Source organism: Aptenodytes forsteri, unplaced genomic scaffold (assembly GCF_000699145.1).
Source record: "Aptenodytes forsteri isolate BGI_AS27 unplaced genomic scaffold, ASM69914v1 Scaffold163, whole genome shotgun sequence".
Taxonomy (NCBI): domain Eukaryota; kingdom Metazoa; phylum Chordata; class Aves; order Sphenisciformes; family Spheniscidae; genus Aptenodytes; species Aptenodytes forsteri.
In genome coordinates this window covers 1,040,636-1,062,689 of record NW_008795332.1, presented here as the reverse complement: position 1 = coordinate 1,062,689, position 22,054 = coordinate 1,040,636, and the positions used below count along the sequence as shown (strand labels likewise).

Sequence of the window (22,054 nt, the reverse complement as noted above, 5' to 3'; positions counted from 1 at the left end):
GTCGGCAGCAGCGGCGCTGGAAGTCCCCAGTCCCCGCCGCGCTTTTTGCGTGCGGAGGTATATGGGAGTGGGCGGGGGGGCGCGGATCGGGCTGGCTGGGTAACACCTGGGAAAGAGCCTCGTGCACGCCGCTCTGAGCACCAGTTTCGGGGACTCACAGCAGCCCTTGATTTCGGTATTAGCTTCATGTATTGAATACAACAAACGCCTTGGAGCTCACCTATTCTTTATTCATAGGGAGCCTCTTAGAAAGTTTTGTTTCTTTTAAAAGAACTCATGCCTGTTAGAACAGCAAATATATTCTCTGCCATATGTGCTGAGGAAAGCTGGTAAGTGCCGTCAGCAGTAAAAGTTACTGTATGAACTTGTGACTTGGTAGGAGCAGCTGTTTCTGTGCATTTGACACCCAGTACACCTTTTTGTGTTTTTATCAGCAATTGCATGCCATGTGCAGCCTTTCATAGTGAAGACTGTACTTTTCTGTACTGCTATGCCATGTTAAGAGGTGTACTCTAAGATCTTATTCTATGAGGTAAAATGTCTGTATAGAAATAAACATGTTACTGACTCCCACTCAGATTCCTAATTCACAGAAGCTCCCAATCCCAAAGAAGGGTTTGGGAGCTTCTGTGAATTAAATTCAGCCAGTTGTCTAATGAATGGAATTAGATCTTCCAGAGGAGATAAATAATTATGGCTTTTTAACTATTTGCCTGATATTTATCTTGTTAATCACTTGTCCAAGCTTATTGTAGGAACTTGAGATGCCACAAGATAGTATAAATGCATACAGATCACATAGTTCAGGAGGTAGTATTTCAAACCTTCAGTTTCACAGTTAATTCTTTTCATTGGAAATAAACTGAGAAAATAGGAAAAAAACCCAGGAATTTAAAAAAAAAAAAGTGTTTAGGTCAAAGTGGTGCAAACATGTCAAAACCGATACTAGACCAGCACAATCTACAGTCTTTACATGAGCCAAATAGAAAGATGGCTAACATATCCTTCAACACAATTTTTCAGACATCTCTCTGCATCTTTTTAAAAAAACTCTATAGTTACCTGCTTTGTGTTTAAAATAGTTCAGGACAAAGGTATGAATAAGTTCTGTCAGTAACTAGCTTATCACTCTGCTTATATGCTTTTGTTTTTTCCCTTTATCAGTATAAATCATGAGTAAACTGTAAGACTGTTTATTTGCTATAATAGGTTTAAAACTTGAACTAACCCTTACCTTATTGGATTTAGAATTTGAAAGCGTTAACCTGGAACAAGAAAGATGTTAATATTCATAATGAATGCTAACATTCACTAGCTCCATACAATTCACTTCTAAGCCTGATGTGGGACAAATGATAGTTTAACGTGCATGCAAATGCTTAGTCCTAACCTAATGAATATTTTAAAATATGTTTGGTCACTTCAGTCTATGTGTTAACATGCCATTTGGAATACTGATGTACCAGTAATAAAGATGTGATGCTTACCTTGTTTTCTGAACAGAACTAATACAGTATTTTGATGTATCACAGGTAAATTTTTCCATAACCTTATGGAGAAAAAGGACTTTGAAGCATGGCTTGATAACATTTCTATTACATTTCTTTCTCTGACGGACTTGCAGAAAAATGAAACTCTGGATCACCTGATTAGCTTGAGTGGAGCAGTCCAGCTCAGGCACCTCTCCAATAATCTAGAGATTCTCCTCAAGAGGGACTTCCTCAAACTTCTTCCATTGGAACTTAGTTTTTATCTGTTAAAATGGCTTGATCCACAGACCTTACTCACATGTTGCCTCGTCTCTAAGCAGTGGAATAAGGTTATAAGTGCCTGTACAGAGGTGTGGCAGACTGCATGTAAGAATTTGGGTTGGCAAATAGATGACTCTGTTCAGGATCCTCTACATTGGAAGAAGGTTTACCTAAAGGCTATTTTAAGGATGAAGCAACTGAAGGACCACGAAGCCTTTGAGACATCTTCTTTAATTGGACACAGTGCCAGAGTATATGCACTTTACTATAAGGATGGACTTCTGTGTACAGGTAGGAAGGACAGAAAACTTGGAGTCTTACAATTCTTTGTTTTCTCCCCCCACCCATATGATTAATGACCATTTGCTTTTCCTTTACCAGACAGATTATTTTCATAGTGCTAACACAGTTTAATATGATTCAAGATTACTTTTCCCCCCCCTTCAATTTCTGAAACACCTGGCACACTAATAAACTCATTAGTCCCTTTAATAGGAAAACAAGGAGACAAATTTCTTTGTTGGTAAAAAAAACCAGTAACAGCAGGTATCATGCTTCAGATTAGTAAGCCCATTTGAGAAGTATGGATATGTTAGTTATCCTCTTAAAGGATAACTTCCAGTTAAAGGGATCTTGTTTGGGCTATGTGATCACTGCAGTCCCCCAGGGTGTGGAAGGAAAAGTCTGTCTTCTTCCTTGAAACAAGACAATTTCTCTGATACGGTCTGTAAGCACCTTCAGTTCTTATCATAAGTGCTTGTATGAAGACCTGTAAACTAGATTTAACCTTGCTACTAGTCTGACTTGCACATTGTAATGATAATTTCAGCTTCCTTCCTGAAGACTGCAGACTTCAAGATTTCAATTTGAATTTAAAAATACAGCCAGAACAAATATGAAACCTTAAGTATGAAAGAATAGTAACAAAGTTACAATGAACTGCTGTCAGAGCGTATTCCAAGGATTTCCCAATCACTTGAGATGACAATGCTAGAGAATAAGTTGGAAATGCTGGCTAAGTACTCCCACATTTGTTGGTACATTAAGATGGTTACTAGAAACCAACAACTAGACTCTAGCCAGTCTTTCACTTCCCTAGTCAGCAAGGAATGTAAACATACAGTAAGGAACATTATCAAAACTTTCTGAAAAGTGGCACACTTTTGTGCTGAAACCACCAGGAGAAACAACAGGTGTAAGGGTCTGGGGTTTTATTCTGCTCTCCAAAGCCAGCAGTCTGGACTTACTGTGATGAGTTTAAAAAAAAAGAAAAAGAAACTTTGGGGAGAGAAAGGAAACTGGCAGGTGATGGAGCCTGGTATTCATCTGCTGTCTTTTGAGATTTGGTGGACTCCTTTCCTACCTGAAACAAATTAAAGCTTGCAGTATAGTCAGTGGCTCTGCAAAACTAAGTGATGTATCATGTAAAAATTCCATGCGTCTGTTTCAGTAGACACTGTCAATCAGAGGCAGTGCTGGAATCTATGGAAGGTGCTAAAAGGGTATGAGGAAACTGGAAGGCCAGACATCTAGTAGCTTAACTAACATGAAAACAAGAGGCTTTGCTGTAGTGCTGAGACTTAAAACTAGGGCTTATTCCCCATTCAAGCAGCTTGAAAGTCCTATTTAATGAAAAAAAGTTCAACAAGGGGAAATGCAAAGCCCTGCACCTGAGGAGGAACAACTCCATGGCACCAGTATATGCTGGGGGCCACCCAGCTGGAAAGCAGCTTGGCAGAAGAGGACCCAGGGGTCCTGGTGGACACCAAGTTGAACACGAGCCACCGATGTGCCCTTGCTGCAAAGAAGGCTAACGGTATCCCGGGCTGCTTCAGGAGGAGTGTTGCCAGCAGGTCAAGGGAGGTGCTCCTTCTCCACTCAGCACTGGTGAGGCCACACCTGGAGTACTGTATCCAGTTCTGGGCTCCTCAGTACAAGGGAGAAATGGACACACTGGGGAGTCCAATGAAGGGCCACGAAGATGATGAAGGGACTAGAGCATCTCTCATATGAAGGAAAGCTGAGAGAGCTGGGACTTTTTATCCTAAAGAAGAGAGGGCTCAGGGAGGATCTTACCAATGTATGTAAATACCTGAAGTGAGGGTGCAAGGAAGATGGAGCCAGGCTCTTTTCAGTGGTGCCCAGTGACAGGACAAGAGACAGTGGACACAAGCTGAAACACAGGAGGTTCCCTCTAAAACACTTTTTTACTGAGAGAGTGATTGAGCACAGGTTGCCCAGGGATATTGTGGAGCGTCCATCCTTGGACATATTCAAAAGCCATCTGGTCATGGTCCTGGGCAACCGGCTCTAGGTGGCCCTGCTTGAGTAGGGGTGTTGTAAGAGTTGACCTCCAGAGGTCCCTTCCAACCATAACCATTCTGTGATTCAATGAAAATACTATATTTAAAACAAACATGGAAGACGAGTATAGGATTGGAAATACTATTTACTCTTTGCTTCCAATTACCCTGTTCTTTTATATTCTAGGATCAGATGACTTGTCTGCGAAACTGTGGGATGTAAGCACAGGTCAGTGCATATATGGTATCCAGACACACACTTGTGCTGCAGTGAAGTTTGATGAACAAAAGCTTGTAACAGGATCTTTTGATAACACAGTAGCCTGTTGGGAATGGAGCTCTGGGGCAAAGACACAGCATTTTAGAGGACATACTGGTGCAGGTATGTTGAACTTTTCGATTTGTAATTTCACCAGTCAAGTAACATACATCATCATCAAACAAATTATAATTTAAGTTAGCTCTTTGCACGATAGCTTTTTTTTTTAGGCTCTGTCCCATGTCACCTTTTGGGGTGGGGGGGCAAGCAGCCAGAACAGATCTAGATCTGTCTGCCCTTGAATAATGCCAAAGCTTAGCCATGTAATGTTTTGCAGTTGCATGGAAATAATACTAAATGCCATGGTTATTCAGTACTTTCGAGTCTACCAAAAAGATGCAAACCCTAGGTAGCAGGGAGCACATGGCAATAGCAGTTCTTTATATCCCCAGACTGGAGATGGGCTTACAGCAAAGAGCACAATAGGACCTGGGAATCTGTATTTGCATTTCCCTCATAATTAACTTCTCTGTCCTCTACCGCAAAATATCCTCAACTCAGCTGTAGTTCTGTTCCCCTCTAAGTAATGAGATGTATCAAATGTAATAATCCTCCTGGAATTGACTTACTAGAACTCTTAAAATAGGAACTAGCTTAAGTTATGCTTTGCCATAATCAAACCATAAAGGAACCACTGATGTACATGCTCTTAATTTGGACAAAAATCAGTAATTTTGCAATGTAAGCTTAGGAATCCAGAGCAACAATTCACATATACAGTTCAAGAACAACAGTTAAATGTTGTTTAGAGGCTATATGACCTAGTTAGTGTCTCACTTACAGAAAAACGCGTACATAGAGACTAGTATTCCTTATTTAGTACCCTCTTTGCTTGTAGTTTTTAGTGTGGATTACAATGATGAACTTGATATTCTGGTCAGTGGCTCTGCAGACTTCACTGTGAAAGTATGGGCCTTATCAACAGGAACGTGCCTGAATACCCTTACTGGACACACAGAATGGGTCACTAAGGTGGGAATATTGATTTTTAATTAATCTTGCAAAACACTTTCTTGCAATAAGTTTGTAACGTGTTCTAAATTTCTATTTCCTAATCCTAACCCTGCACCTAGGTGTAGAATCTGAGGAACATCAGGAAATACTGCAAAATAACATTTCAGAAAAAAAAAAAAACATAAAGAAGCTATAATTAAACCTTTCAGACCATTGAAGATATTTCTATTCCAAAGCAGCTGGAATAATATTAGGAATCAGTGTTTGATTCAAAGACTGAATAAAAACAATGGTTCTGAAAGAAAGCTACTTTAAAAATTATGTAGAAAAACTAATGATCTTGATAACCAAAATCTGAGCATAAAAAGTGTTCTGAAGTCAAGAAACAGTATTTTTCTTCTGAATATTGCAGAACTTGGAAGGTGGGGGGGTGATTCTAGAGGTGAAGTACATATCTTCGCTTATTAATACAGTAAGTTGTCACTAGTAGGAACAAGAAAAGTGTAAACTGTAGTTTCCCTTCAGCTGCAAAAAGTATTTGTATTGCCTTTATACAAGAGTACAGTATGCAGGTTGTGAATGAAGTGAAAAATGCAAATGAAAGTTTGGTTATTTAACAGCATCAACATAAATCATTACATCCTTCAACTACAGGTAGTTTTGCAGAAGTGCAAAGTCAAATCTCTTATGCATAGTCCTGGGGATTATATTCTTCTAAGTGCAGATAAGTACGAAATCAAGGTATGTACCATATACATATATCATTTCGGTACCCAGGGAAATAAAATGCTTGAGTGCTTCGCTGAAGTTTACAAATAATGTAAGATTTTCTCCCATATTCCCTGCTTGTAAAGTTGCATACAAGACATGCAACTCTTTGGAAGCTAACTTTTCAATGCTTTCCTTCATGTTTCGATTTAAATGATAGCTCTACACGAATGGTAATGCAAAAAATAAGTGCTTTCAGTGCATGCCTAACGTGCTAACTTGACAGTGAAGCACTTAACTGCAAGTACCGTTACTGTCGGGAACTTCCGGGTTGGAGAGTGCTGTAAATAGTTTGTGGCTATGGAAGTGCTTCGTAACTGAAACATTGTTACATTTCTGTCCTCTTGGATGGTTGGTTTTTTGGCCGTTCTTTAAGGCACCCATTTTCCCGGGGATTTTTTGGCCTAGAAACAACACATACTGCAACAATACTGTAAGACAAGTCACTTACAGAATTGATGTACCTACCTAAAGGAGAGAAATATTTCTGAAAAAACATACACACATTTACCTGATACTTAAAGAGAGACTGTAAGGCTTGCTCTCTTTGTGTAATGGTTTATAATGTGAATGTTTTATGGTCTTAAACTGTATTTTAATTGTAGATTTGGCCTATTGGAAGGGAAATAAACTGCAAGTGCTTAAAAACACTGTCTGTTTCTGAAGATCGCAGCATCTCCCTACAGCCCAGACTGCACTTTGATGGTAAATACATAGTGTGCAGTTCAGCACTAGGATTATACCAGTGGGACTTTGCCAGCTATGATATTCTCAGGTAAATCTTTCAGTTTAAAACTTAGTCTTTAAATAAATAAGTAGAACATATTAGTTTTAATAACTTACTTTAGATGTAGGCCAAAAGAATCTTGATAAAAATTCTGTAAACATCTTACTTTACACATACTGCCAGGTTTAATTCTAATTTATCATCTGTTAATATGAATCATTTGATTGCTGTTTTGGTTTCTGGCCACAGGCTAGTCCTCTTTCATATTTTCATTCCATAAGCTGAAGAGTTTCAATATAGGCTTAAATCAGACTGCAGTGCTGTAGTTGTGAATGTGAAACTGTAGTGACTGGAAGTTAATGTTGCCATGGAGACCGCTCTACAGAGAACCAGGTGGCCATTTCTGGGGGTCCTTTGATGAGACAAATTAAAAAGGCTCCTTTTCCTTGTAGCACTACTGATCTGTCATTCTCGATAACACTGGAATGATAGTGAAATCTATCAGTCTGCAGTAAGGGATCAAACAGGATTGCATTCCGTTTCCATAAAAAGAACGATGCTGTATCTGTTAGAAATGGTGGCATCAAAGATTGTAACTTATTAAAGAAAAAATTGCATTTTAGAACTGTTAGCAGACTCTTAATTGAAATGGCCCAAATATTTGTAGAGTATCGACCATAGGAAGATCTAGTCCAAAAGAAGTGCTTCTTATCAGTAAGAATAACTGAGTAATTTCATCTCTCAGTTTACCCTCCCATCTTTCAAAAGAGAAAAGATGTTCTCTTACTGCTGAGAACAGCTTTTCATCTCCATACATTTTTGTGCCTCAGTTCTGTGCTTTATGTAATGCTATGATCAAATGCTCAGTCAGTTGTGGAAAACTTACTGTCTTCAATTTCTGTTCCAAGTTTTATTTATTATGGCAGAAATATCCTAAAGGTGTAGGGGACCTAACAAATACTTTTATTTCTCCCTAAGATGAAAATGCTTAACTTACACTAAGCATCAGTAAAACAACATTCTGTTAAGGACCAGTCTTGAATGATTTATCTTATCTTCTTATCACAGGAAGGCATTTCTGTGTTTTATTTCCAGCTTCTAGAAGAGTGGTCAAAAGAATAATAAGAGGTTCTACCTCTTAATTTAAAGATATTGAGGCATGAAATCCCTATGGAAATTTACTGTAAAACACAAGTACATTTGCTCTTTTGTGTGTATCTGGAAACAAGACTTTTTTTCCTTGTGCTGTGCAGAATCCCTTTCAAACCCTAACCTTTACTTACGTTCAGAAGGGTCTGTCCTGAATGCACAAAGCCAGAACTGAAACCACAGGCCTGACTGCAGTGAAGTGTTCAGTTGCTTAATTTGCAAAATTTGCATCCAGTTCTTTCTAAATCCTTTCAGAATGATGAGTTTAGACACTTCTTTTCTATAGACACATAAGGATTTGTTTTAGTAATGCAGGTTCATGATTACATCGTGACAGAGTTTTTAACAACATTGTCTTGTCTTCTAGGGTTATCAAACCTCCTGACTTCTCAAATGTGTCCTTGCTGGGCTTTGGAGAGATATTTGCTCTACTGTTTGATAGCAGATACCTGTATATAATGGACTTGAGGACAGAAAAACTGATAAGCCGCTGGCCTCTACCAGAGTATAGAAAGTCAAAGAGAGGTTCAAGCTTTTTGGCTGGTGAAATGTCTTGGTTAAACGGACTAAATGGCCAAAATGATATGGGCTTGGTTTTTGCCACCAGTATGCCAGACCATAGTATCCATTTGGTGTTATGGAAGGAACATGGCTGACAAGCTCACATATGCAGAATCTTCAGGAATATATGGACTATCAGCAGTGTGTCCATAAAATGAGACTTTGCATGAACCAAAGTTGCACACCTAACGGTATCATCATGCAATGCACAATCATTTACTTTTATTTGGGCATTTGGGAATGGGTTGTTTTGGACATAATGCAATACAGCATGCTAACAGTATTCACCACAAAATTTTGTCTGTACTCATGTTTAAGCATACCTGTTTGGGCTCTGAAGCATAGCTTGTAACTTTTAAACCATTCAAATCCACCATCGTCTGAAATGAAGTAGTGCTTGACCTGACTTCTGACCTATTTTTTGTTGTTGAAACAGAAGGTGGAGCTACTATTTTAGAACCGTAGGCTTTTGTACATGTAACAGCAAATACTGGTTACAGTGCATGGCTGCTTAACTCAAATGAGAAGACAGCAAACCCTTTCTCTCTCCAGTATCATTCTCTTCAAAATGTTTTTTCTTATGATAGCTTTAAATACTTAGCCTTTGAAGTAGAAGAATCAAATGAGTCCTTTAACTAGAATCAGATGCTAACAATAATAATTTGTTTAAGTTCAGGAACATGTCAATATGAACTCTCCTCAGCGAGAATGAGCCAACTTTTCATCTATTTGATAGAGCTTGCCATCGCAATTAACATTAGAGAACCTCTGACAGTATTCATCATATTTGCTGATGGTAACTCAGAATGGCTTGATCAGTATTTTGTAGTCCATATTTCCTATAGTTTGTGTGAGAACGTAACTTAGTTCACAGGTAGGTAGAAATATAATGAATGGGAAGATGATGTTCAATCTCTACAGCAAGAGTCACTCTCTTCAATTAAATGATGTCTAGCAGCCATTCACTTTTTCCAAAAGTTGCAGTTAATATAATCATGCACTTAAAGTACTTGCTACATCTAGATTTGGAAAGCAGGGGCAAGTAACAGTGAGAAGGCCACACCTCGGGGGGGAGAAATCAGAAGTCTGAAGAAAAGCATAGGAGTAGAAAAAGGTCTTTTGCTTTTCTCATCGTAGGAGACCTGATGTACACAAGTTAACTATTGAGTAGCAAATACCTATCCACATACTTTTGTGGTATTTGACATGTACTTAAAAGCTGTATCTATGACATCACATGCTTTAGAAATGCTTTAGGTTGGTTTCCCCTCCTCCCTTACAATAAAATTTCCCCTAGCATAGGAGTAGAAAAAGGTCTTTTGCTTTTCTCATCGTAGGAGACCTGATGTACACAAGTTAACTATTGAGTAGCAAATACCTATCCACATACTTTTGTGGTATTTGACATGTACTTAAAAGCTGTATCTATGACATCACATGCTTTAGAAATGCTTTAGGTTGGTTTCCCCTCCTCCCTTACAATAAAATTTCCCCTTAATGTCTATTTATTCTTTTTTTTTACACAACTTGAAAACATGAGTTTTCATGAAGATTAGCTCATGTCCTTGAAAAGATAACTGCCTAGCTTAGGTTGGTTTCCCCTCCTCCCTTACAATAAAATTTCCCCTTAATGTCTATTTATTCTTTTTTTTTTTTTTACACAACTTGAAAACATGAGTTTTCATGAAGATTAGCTCATGTCCTTGAAAAGATAAAACTGCCTAGCATTACTATTGTTAGTACGATTTTTTTTTTCTTCCCACTATCCCAGGAGACCTAATTTCATACTTAGTACTGAACAAAGGACAAGGTTCCCAAATGTATGCAGTATGAATTACAATAATGGGAGTTTTCATATGCAAGAATCAGTATTTGAGTGATGTGGTACGGATTGCATGAAGTCACAGTGGAGCAGTGTCTCTTGAATACAAGGCTAGAGTCTTAAGTACTTGGTTTTTCCACCTTTATTCACACAAACTTACTTTGAAAATGTGTTTGTAGTCAAGGATTTTATCAATTGGAAGCCAAATTCACAGTTCTCGATTCAAACCACACTGACGGGGGCACAAATGATGATGTCTTAGAGCTTTTGTTGTCTCACTCAGAAGTGAAGAAAACTTACATGAAGCAGAAAGCTTTCAAAAACTTGTCTTGAAACCCAGTTCTCATCATTCTTAATGTGGTAGTAACTATACTGCGTATGATGCGTGCGGTAACTCAGCTTACTCTGAAAGAGCCATGTGATGATGGGCCACCTATAAAACATTGCATTAGCTTTGAAAGATTTCTTCACAGCAGGAGTTTAGACAGGAGCACGCCAAAAATGTCCTTGTACCCAAATCAGCAAAATATGGAGTGAAAATTTGGACTGCAAGATGAGTAGAAAATGGGCTGGCCTGCCAAGCTCAAAGAGTGGTCATCAGTGATACAAAAATCTAACTGGTAACCAGTTAATAGAAGTGTTCTTCAGGGGCTAGAATTGGTTAATTACTTTATTAGTGACCTTTATGATGCAGAATCCACTCTCAGCAAGTTTTCAACAATACTAATTTGGAGGGGAAGGGGAAACCATGGGAAGGGGAAGCAGTCAATATGCAAGAGAACAGGGAATGCTATCCTGAGGGTCCTCAACAAACTGGACAAGTGGGCTGACAGAAATCTCATGAAGTTTAACCAAAGCAAATGCACCATCCTGCACCTGAGACACAATCACCCCACGTAACAGGGTTGGAGCCAACTAGGTGGAAAGCAGCTTTACAGGAAAGGACATGGGGATACTGTTGCACAGCAAATTGAACAGGATTCAGCAATATAGCCTTGTGACAAAGGTGGCCAACAGTATACTGAGCTGTACTAACAAGTTCATAGCTAGGAGTTCAAGGGAAGGGATTCTTCACCTCTGTTCTGTGCTCAAGGCCACATCTGAGTCCAGTGTTGAGTTCCCCAGTACAAAACAGACTGACACACTGGAGCAAGTCCCGTGAGAGGCTACAGAGATGGACTGGGAGGTGGAGCACATGTCTGAGAAACTGCGAGAGCCAAGTTCAGTCTTCCAGAGAGAATGGTGGGGGAAAGGAAGGTGGCGGTGGGCATGGGGTGGGGAGGCACTGCTACTATCTCCAGCTACCTAATAAGAAGGTATAGAGAAGACAAAGTCAGACTCATCTCAGCATCATGCAGCAGGACAAGGGCCAATGGTCACAAATTGCAATGAGTAATTCCAACTAGCTCTTCTCCACTGTGAGGGTAGTTTAAGACTGGAACAGGTTGCCCAGAGAGGGATTGTGCATCCAGTTTACCTATACAAAGTCCTGAGCAAACCATGCTACCTTACCCTGCTTTGGGCAGGGAGTCGGACTTCCAGATGCGCCCCTTCTAAACTACATGAGCCTAAAATTCTAAATGAATCTCTTGCCAAGCAAGATAGTACCACTGCAGCAGGCACCTTTGATGTTAATACAGTTGCCAGAATTTGTTGATACAGACTTTGGGAGATGTTGCTGCCACTGTGAAGCAAATATGATGGTTTGTTAAAAGCTGTGAAGTGGTAGTTGGAAAGAGATTCTGCCACAACTATTTCACAAATTGCAGAAAATTTTAAACAAATTAAGAACTCTAAATTCTCCTTTTCTGCATTGTCCCAGAGTATGCAAGCAGAAAAGCATGAGAAGCATCCAATACACACTACACTGCTCTTCTACCTTTTTAGTTTTAGCCTGTTACATAGCAGCTGATGATTATTATAAACACAATTAGCAAACAGTTATTTACAGACTGTCTCTTGAAGACTTCCAAGTAAAAGTTCCACCTGGACATTTGCTAGCTAATGATACTAATCCCCTAATGACAGAGCTCCTTAAGGGCATAGGTACGTGCCACCGCAAAACAGATGAAGGAATGAAAACATGACACTGGTGTAGAATTAAAAAAAGCATACCTGCTCTCACATACACACTTCTCTGTCACACACTGAAGCATCAGACTATCACTGCCCCCAGATGTCCCTTCATAGGACGGTTCTAATACATTGCCACATCAGTACAATGCACATAGCTTTGGGGGCTCAGCAAACAGAAAAAATATGACTGAAATTGTGAAACTACAGTGAGCAAGTGTTTTTTGTTTGCTTTGCTTTCCATCTGACCCTTCAGCAGACATTAATAACTACTTGGCATTATTTTTAGATAAAGGTTGGAAAAGATGCAGCTTCTGTACCCTTACACCTACACAAGGAAGCAACATAATTCAACTTACCCATCACATAAAGGACTAAAATCCACCTGATGTCTAATTTTCATGAATGAAGAAACAGTTTGTTATGAGGCTTCAAGGTCCCAGAAACAAAAAATTATTATGTATCATAAGTAGTTGTTCATCCATCCATCGTTCCACCTGGAAATAGCTGCCTTTTCAGTTCACAATAGTCTCTTTTTCTTCAACATCAATCTGTAACCCTTGCCTCTGTTTTAAAGCTTTCCAACATGACTCAGCACTTACTGCTTAAGTAATTCAGGACAGCTGTGGGTAACAAAAGAGGGATCATCCTTCTTCTTAAACTTACATGTCTCAAAAACCCAGTTGAACAATCATTTGGAGCAGCAAAACTCCAACAGCTATGTTTAGTGTTACAATACATCACCACTTTAACAAACACTATTTCCAAGAATATAAGGGGGTTCCTTTTTTTACAATTGAAACTGGTAGATTTTGCTCAATTATTTTCACAATGTATTTGTTTACCTTTTACTCAACTTGGTACATACAAATCTTGTACCCAAACAGTGACATACAAACTGCAAGAATTAAGGAACGTTACCTTTAATATTAATGATTGTAGTTATATTTTTTTGTACATAGGTTGAAAACTGTCTATAGCCTTTTGCATTATTTGAATCAGTTGAGAAATACTGATTTTTTTTTTTTTTTAATTGAAAACAAACTAATTTTACATTTTCCAGAAGAAGTAATACCATCTGCATTGATCTTTGGTATCATTAAATGACTCATGGCTCTGCTACAAATTCCTGTGTCTTTTAAGAAGAAATACTTCTAACAAGTCACAGTTCCAGTGCTACAGCTGGTGTGTTTTCTTATCCTGCCTCTGTGATTATAATGAGTTACAGTGTTAATGCCAATGCAGCTCTCCACCTGGGAGATGCTGTCCCAAGCCATCTTTTAATAGGCACCACTAAGCACAGCTGTATTTTTTTATCCACCAAGTACTTCAGAGATACAAATAACCAAAAATCAATTCATTCCTTCTTCAGGTAGTTTACAGGTTCATTGTACTAGCTAAAACATATATAAAGATGGGAAAAGAAAAAGAGAGAAAGCTGGAAATTGGTATATTAGCTTTCTGATTTCTTCATGGTCACTTCCTAGGCCTTGAATAATGCCATTTCATAGTTATAGGCATGTAAAAGAGCTATCTTCTCACTGTGCCTCAGCTCTCACATCTTACAAAGTTGCAGTAGAGACTTTACCTGAGGAACCCAATTCTTAACCAGCACTTGATCACCGTGGACTCTTCAAAGGTACCATGTCTCAGTTCACAAATGAAATGCATTTACCTTTGCACAGTACATAAAAGGGCTGTTCTCCTAAATCTCTGTAAGACGTAAACTTCCCATGGAAGTGATTTTAACGTGACCTTTAATGATATTCTTCTGCCTCTCCATGATATGGGTAGCTCTCCACTGTCCCTCCTTATAACCGAGGTTTCACTTTTGAGCTTACAGTACGGTTTGATATAGCACCTTGTTAACATTCATGACTAATGATGAGTTATATCTCCACAGTGTTGTATCCCTGATGAGGGATTCTCTGGGAAGGTTTCCTTGAAGGGGCACCCGACAGTGATAAATGAGGGCAACATCCATGGGAACATTCACACTGTTCCCATAAGCACGTAGGACAGAGTGGACTGAAGTCTGAATCACCTTTCGTGGATCAACTATCATTTTCTTGGGATTGATTACATCTTTCCTGTCAGGCTCTCTGTGAACATGCTGTAATATGTTAACACCTGGCACAGTATTCCAGGATGAAATGTTGAACATGTGAGTAGATATGGTTTCTGGGAAGATATGGTTCTCAAAGAGGAAAATGCCAGTCCCTGGGTTTTGCTCCTGAAGACTGCTCATCATTGATTTCCAGTCTGGGTGCTTAAGGGGAAGAATTATTTCATCAGCATCATTAAGAACCACAAACTTGCTTCTCTGCATGTTACGGTATATACAGTCATTTAGAGCTGTGATTTGTCCATAGTAGCCAATGTCTTTTGCATCCATAGAAAAGTGCCATTTAGAAGAAACCTTGAGGTGTGAGTTTATTGGCCAGGGAATTATCTCTACAGATCCTTCTTCCACATAAAACTTCAAGACTTTCTCCATCAGATGGCTGCAGTTGTTCTTATAGATCACCACTTTCTGTACCCCAAGAATCTTGTACATTTCCATACTCTGTATAAACTGCAAAACGTTGTTGTAATTTCCAAACATGGCAGAGATGCATACAGTGAAGTCAACAGAAAAGGTCTCAGCCTTGCGGTTTTTAATTTCAAACCTTGGCAGCTGGTCAATATTTCCATGTGGAGACTGATGAATTGATACATGTGTTGGATCACAGTTTTCGGGTTCCAAACAAACTATATCTGCTGCACCATAAGGAAATCCAAATCTATCTGAGTGAACATCAATTTTTGCTTTTGATACATATATCTTTCCATCGGGTGGACAGCAGAACCAGCAGTATAGTTGTTTTACATCTTCATGATGAACAATCCCAATCACACGAGTGACTTTGCTTTCTCTGTCATCAAAGTATGGGGATATAATAAAAGTTCTGTTATCTTTTAATGCTGTTATTGTGCTACTGGTAGTTTTCCCTCTACATCTGCTACCTTCTTGAATTATTTTTGGCAGGTGAGAAAGTCTCTGTAACCTAAGATAAGAAAGTGTGACCATTGAAGTTAGAGTAATAATGCACACAGCAGCAGCAAAGTAAGATTTTTTCCCACCACACAACATTTTGAATGTATCTAAACGTGGATGCAAATTTCTTTGTCCTTGCAGTTTATGCTGCCGCATCTGCAGAAAAGAAAATATGTAGTATGAGATTATATTGACTCATGATCATTGCTCAAGAATTTCACAAACAAGATGGGGGGCAAATCTCTATCACTGTGCACAGACTTAATCAGAGACCCAGCTACTGCGCTTTTATGAAAAATCAATCACAGAACACACTTTTAATGGGATGGATGATACTCTGAATGCCTCTGTGTCAGGTGTGTGGAACATTTTCTGTACATTGAGGGTTCTGTGAGATGATATGATAGAGGTCTACATACAGGAGAACAAGGAGCCTTTATTCATTATTTTCTTTAATCCAAATTTTAGAACATCCAATTAAATAATTAGGCAGTAATTTTTAAAGCAAAACAAAAGCTTTTTTTTTCCCCCTACATGTATATATAAATTTTACACCAAAAAAACCCTCAACTGGACTTCTCACAGACAAGTTAGGGGCAGACATAGAAATTAAATGTATACAGAATTAATCAAGTTCATAAAAAACATGGCAACTGGGGATTGCACATGATGGTCCAGATACAATCTCTAATGTATAAATTCCCTAACTTGCAGTTCACCACCAATGAGACAATACATACAGAGGAAGGTCAATTCATACAATTCAGCAGAAGACAGGCGAAATCTATGGGGGTATAAAACTTATTCTCAGTTATCAGCTTTACCCTACTTAGCACTGTGCAAGGCAGGGCTTGCAGGGAAGGTTGCCTCATATTATGCTTGCTAGATATCTGGGCTTCCTCACACTGCATTAATGCTGGCTCAGCTCCTGGCATGGTTTGGGCGTCAGGTCTTAAACTCTTGCTGCTGCTGCAGGAATAGATAGGCATCCCTGACTACCTGTATGGCCAAAGTCTTCAGCGGCACTCATGCTAGTAAGTATTAATGCCTGACAGGGAGCTCATGATACTCTCAAGCAGTAATTTCTGCAAGTGGAGCTCAGATTAAAGTTTCCTCTACAAATTCATCTTTAGGCATCCAGATATGATCCATATACAGTAAGGTGACAGCAAGTCTCTTCAAAGGCCTGCTTGTATCACAGGGATTCTTGGAAGAAGAGTGCCCCAGATTAATCAAATTCATGTTAGATCAGAAAACTGGACTGGTAGAAGAGAGTATCCCTGACTGCCAGCAAGAAGTGTGGGGTAAAATGCCAAGATGGAATAAATTGATTCTATTGCACAAGATGAAGAAAATGTTTCTAGTAGGCATGTCATTGCTGCATAAAGCCAGCTGCTGAGAAAAACCATCATACCGTTAAAAGACTCAGATTTCTAAGTATATATTTTATAGCTAAAACAGGTAGCAATGTCATAGGTGTAGCAGATATTGGAATATTCTCATATTTCTTGTCCTTTCATTTACTTCTCAAGACTCTTAATAAAATCACTTGCTTAAGTACTTAGTAATCTAAGTATCTTCAGAGAGTATGCACATGCTAAATATCTAACAATATTTTTTCCAAAGCATATTACTCAGTCTATTCTAAAATGATAATTAAACCTAATATTTCATACTTGTTTTCTGCATGTCACACATTGTGTAGAGCTATTTTGAGAGCCTCTATCTTGATACTGTTCTGTGATGGAACAGAAAACTTGCATTTTCAAATAAAAGTAAGAAAGATACAAAACTAGAAAGAACCTAAATCCATAGTTTTGATCCAGATATCACACTCAGCAGTTTCATAACTTTGGAAGTGCCTAAATTCACTGGCAACTTCACTGCTTGGCTTGAAAAATTCCCCTAGGGTCTGGCTTTCTGCTTAAACACAGTATTTTCCAGCCAGTAAAATCTAGCTTCTGAATACAGCAATCTAGCTTCTGAATCTCAACTGAGTTTAGGCAAAAAATAAATTGCCCACGCCTTCAGAATAATGTGCAATATTTTCACAACTGCTCTTTCCTGAAAAAGCAGAGTAAGGAAAACTATGGTCACAACATTCCCCTTAAAATGCCCCATTTGCCAAGGCTGATATGATTTATAGCAGCCTTTCCTAGTTGCCAAGGAATTGCTTTACAGACCAAAACAGTCATAGGGCACCAGAAATCTCACATCACACTAGGCACTAGGCACACAAAGCAGAACAGCAGACAGCACTGACTCTTCTGTCTCTGAAATGGAGAGTTCCCCCCAGAAGTCCTTACAATTTAGAGCAGAACTGCAAATACATGGTAAGAGCCTGCTACAGTCATACAACTTTCTGCTGGAGATTTGTGACTGAGAACAACTCAAATTTTGTAAGTCTTTTTATTAAACATTCTAAAGTGAGACAAAAAGTTTCCCCCGAGCATTCTTATTCCCAGGTTGTTATATATTTTAGCATTGTTACAACATAAAGTAGGTCACATTTAACATTTTTTCCTCAGTCTCATCTATTTATGACTTAAAATATTGTTCAGTCTTATAGAATAAATAGTTTTACTAAAGAAATATCAAAACATGTCAACATTAAATAATACAACTAATTTATTACCTGTTATGTCTTCTGCTTTTGCTATTTATAAATAATGAACAATAAAAAAAATATATCTTTTCAACTGTGTTTTGAACAATGAATATCAGAAAGGAAAAAGTACCTTTTAAAGCAGATGGCTGTGTGAAGTTCTGTTCAGTCCTCCATTTATTTTTTGCTAAGGTATAATCTACAAATTGTTTATTCTGACCAGATAAAAATTTAAATATTTTTAAGATAAATTGCAAGAATTGTTCAATACTGAACAATACTGAGAAAAAAAAATGCTGGTACAATACCTAAGACACTTGTTGACACATTTTATTTCAGATGGTTGATGTTCTTTAATGTCAGGAACAGCAGCCACACCTACCAGAAGAACAAGTTTTCCTTCTCTTGAGCAAAGCATACAGTTGCCTCCCAAGAACTTAATCTAAATTACAAATGTGAGTGTGGAGTTGTTGAAGCAAATCAAACCTAGGCGCTCGGGTGATTTTTTTAAGGCTACTGAAGTTTCCTTCTGGAAATTAATCCTGCATGTTGATATATCCGCAGTTCACACACATACTTAAAGAGAACTAGAAAAATATACTATATATCTGTATTTCTTGGGCAATAATTTTTTAGTAACATACTATAGGCAGGCCTAATTAAAATAGGTACATTTTAGATTCTGATGAGGAACTGTGAGAAAGATCTGAAACAACAGCAAGTTCTAGAAGCAGAGAAAAAGAGCAAAACATAGAACTCAAGACACACCAGAACACAGAATCTTAAAGAAAAGAAATACGTAATTATTTGAGGAGTGAAATTCATAGTTTTCCCAACACGTGACTCATGAATTTTGATCCCCTGAAATTAACAGCACAGATAGGTAGTCAGAAAATATATAGTCAGATTAATTAGGAACATTACATTTATATTTCCTCACTATAGAGAGTACTTGGCAAATTTTAACTTCAAAAATGTTTCCAGCATATTTAAAAGAGTTTATTTTATAATAACAATAATAACAACAATAATTCATTCTGGTTTTGTGTCTTTTAATTCCAATTACTATTGAGGTATAACATGATACAAATTATGCAGACTTGTTTTAATACTAAATCTAGCTAATGGTATCAATGGCTACTTTGTACCACTTTGTTCTTTTTCTGTATTCCCCTTAATAGTAAAGTGCCTTTATTTCTCCCTATTGCATATGCAGTCATATCACCTCCTAGTCTTCATATTTGCTACTTTTTCATCAAACAAGACAGGCTCTTCTAATACCATCTCATAAAAAACACTCTTCCTTGACCAGTTGCTTCTGTGCAGTTGGCCCAGTTTCAATTAATCTCTAGCACAGGAGACCAGAAATCTCTGTTCCTCGTCCATTCGCACATGACAGTGATAAGCCCTCATCATTGCTGGAAATTTTCTTTCTTAATGTACGCTAGGATCATATTTTTTGCAGATGCATCACATTGCACAGATACATCTGAGCTTGTCATCAGCCGAAGATTAACTCAGTCTTTCAGCCAAGTGCAGTTACACAATATGTTTTCTTCTACAGCAAGGTCATAATAAAGAACTCTTGTCCCAGTTAGAATCATAGAATCATTGAATGGTTTGGGTTGGACAGGACCTTTAAAGATCATCTAGTTCCAACCCCCGGGTGGTGGGGGGGGGGGGGGGGGGGGCAGGGACATCTTTCACTAGATCAGGTTGCTCAAATTAATCACATTTCTCCTTATTTCTTTTGTCATAGTCCTTCTAAAATCTACTCTAAAACCTTGTATGTGACCAAGATTGCACTTACAAACTTGTGTATACTTAAATCATCTTTTTTCACCCCCCTTCCTCAACCAAGGAACCACTCATGCTTTCTTTTGCCACATTGTAACACTATGCTCACAACACATTAATTAAACACCCATTATAGGTTCTTCAATAGCTTGTCTATTTTCTTAGAATTTTGGAATGGAAATTATTCAGTATCACCTTCCAATTGGAATGTTGTTTTTACCTTTGCTGTACCACTTCTACTTTCAGACCTTCTTTTCCATCATCTTTCCTTAGACCTCCACAATTAGCATTGTCCTTACTAAAAGGTGGAACAAAGTGCTAATTTAGTTCAGAGCCATTCCTAGATCATTATTAATCTCCCCCATGTTCTCTGCATTGTGGCTTTCCTTTGTAATTTGTTTTCTTTGCATTGAGACAGCTGAAGACCTTTTATGCTGCTCATTTCAGTATCTTCGCAATGTCTACATTGAATTTAATTTTTGATAACTCTCAGCTTATTACTTTATCTCCCGATCTAGGGTGAGGATAAGGGGCAATTGACAAGAGGTGACTGCAAAGTTTCAGTTGATAATATACAGTATTAGATTCAGTAGTATAGGAACAATAAACAGCCTAATCCTTGGGTTATCCAGGGTCTAACTAAAAAGGGACCACTAACAAATAGCCTTATTAATTTATTATTTTTGGAAAAAGTTATTCTCTATTCTCTGCTTTATGTTTTTTGCCAAAAGTGACAACACAAACCACTGGTGCTTAAATAGAAATAAAAATGCCAAAGACTAACAATCATTTACTATCTTTATCTAGATTGTCTGTTGCTAATCTTTTGATAGCTTGTATTTTTCAGAAAGACTCTTTGAAACACCAATGTCCTTCCTCTCTTATATGATCCAAAGTCAGAAGCATATTGTTTGAAGGATTAAACTGAGGGCAGTATTATTCCACTATTCGTAAAATATTGCTCTAAAGAAATTAAGCTGGCCATTTCTATTCTAAATACAAAGAAGGTAAGCCAGACCAATATACAGTGTTGCCATATACTTAATTTGTGCCATTAGAACGGGCAAACCACACATTTCCCTGTACACTCAAACTTCTCCGCTGTGCATCCCTAAGCCAAATTTCTCCTATTGTAAACAATTAGACTTTGTGTCCTTTGAAAAGAAATAGATCAGGAGAAATAAAAATTGCATAACATTTAAAAGATTGTTATTTCAACTTTTTGTCTTTCACACTGTACTTTTTTTAGCTGCGACAGAGTTAATTTTCTTCATAGTAGCTCGTCAGGTGCTGCGTTTCAGATTTGTGACCAAAGCAGTGTTTAAAACACACGTTTTAACTGTTGTGGAACAGTGCTTACACAGCGCCAAGGCCGTCTCTGTTTCTCATGCTGCTCCTCCCCTCCCCGTCCCAGGAGCAGGGGGGCACAAGAAGCTGGGAGGGGGCACAGCCAGGACAGCTGACCCCAACTGACCAAAGGGATATTCCACACCATATGACGTCATGCTCAGCAATAAAAGCTGCGGGAACAAAGAAACACGCGTCATTATGGCATTTGTCTTCCCAAGTCACTGTTACGCGTGATGGAGCTCTGCTTTCCTGGAGATGGCTGGACCCCTGCCTGCCGATGGGAAGGAGTGAATGAATTCCTTATTTAGCTTTGCTTGCGCACCTATTAAACTGTCTTTATCTCAACCCATGAGTTTTCTCACTTTTACCCTTCCGATTCTCTCCCCCATCCCACCGGGGGGGGGGAGCGAGCGAACGCCTGTGTGGGGCTTAGCCACCTACCAGGGTTAACCCACAAGACACGCTGAAACCACTCTTTCGAGGAGTTATGCATTCTTTAAATCTAAAGTTAAATTCCAGGCTTGGAGTGCATTCAGACGGAGACTTCAAAAAATTGGGTTGTACAATTAATATATACCTTTAACTTACCGTTAAGCAGTTAGCACCAGTACCGAAAAATAATGCTACAGCTGACCACCGTCTTATTTGCTATTTCTTGAGTGGAAATAAAATCCCGAGCCTGCCGAGCCTCTTCTGCAAGTGATGCCAGTTACGGGATCCTGAGCAGGAGCCGCAGCCCGAGACCCTCCTTGGTCCCAGCAGTTTGACCAGACGAATACGCCAACAGCAGCGCGCCTCTCCCCGCTCCCCCCGGTCCTCCGTCCCGCGGGTTCGCCTT

The 22,054-nt window shown here is 38.7% G+C and overlaps 2 protein-coding genes across 3 annotated transcripts; one reads left to right on the top strand and one right to left on the bottom strand.

Annotated features, from left to right (window-relative positions):
• The first annotated feature begins 1,530 nt into the window (after positions 1-1,530).
• Positions 1,531-10,036, top strand: FBXW2 (F-box and WD repeat domain containing 2). Of its 2 annotated transcripts, XR_002086194.1 has the most exons (7): positions 1,537-2,042; positions 4,242-4,436; positions 5,212-5,345; positions 5,982-6,068; positions 6,701-6,870; positions 8,339-9,646; positions 9,847-10,036. XR_002086194.1 is itself a non-coding variant. In XM_019472291.1 (6 exons), exons 1-6 carry the CDS (start codon positions 1,553-1,555, stop codon positions 8,625-8,627), a joined length of 1,365 nt encoding a protein of 454 aa, XP_019327836.1. In that variant the 5' UTR covers positions 1,531-1,552; the 3' UTR covers positions 8,628-9,606. The 2 variants fall into 2 exon arrangements, 1 of the variants encoding a protein (XP_019327836.1); XM_019472291.1 differs by lacking the exon at positions 9,847-10,036 and having other exon boundaries at positions 1,531-2,042; positions 8,339-9,606.
• Positions 10,037-14,205: 4,169 nt separating this feature from the next.
• Positions 14,206-15,620, bottom strand: LOC103899612. The gene has a single exon (XM_009280108.1). It carries the CDS (start codon positions 15,618-15,620, stop codon positions 14,265-14,267), a length of 1,356 nt encoding a protein of 451 aa, XP_009278383.1. The 3' UTR covers positions 14,206-14,264.
• Between the last annotated feature and the right edge of the window lie 6,434 nt (positions 15,621-22,054).

Coding starts and splice junctions, on each gene's coding strand:
- FBXW2 (XM_019472291.1), top strand. CDS start 1,553: ATGGAGAAAAAGGACTTTGAAGCATGGCTTGATAACATTTCTATTACA. Junction 2,043..4,241: donor GGATGGACTTCTGTGTACAG/GTAGGAAGGACA, acceptor TTTATATTCTAG/GATCAGATGACTTGTCTGCG. Junction 4,437..5,211: donor TAGAGGACATACTGGTGCAG/GTATGTTGAACT, acceptor CTTTGCTTGTAG/TTTTTAGTGTGGATTACAAT.
- LOC103899612 (XM_009280108.1), bottom strand. CDS start 15,620: ATGCGGCAGCATAAACTGCAAGGACAAAGAAATTTGCATCCACGTTTA.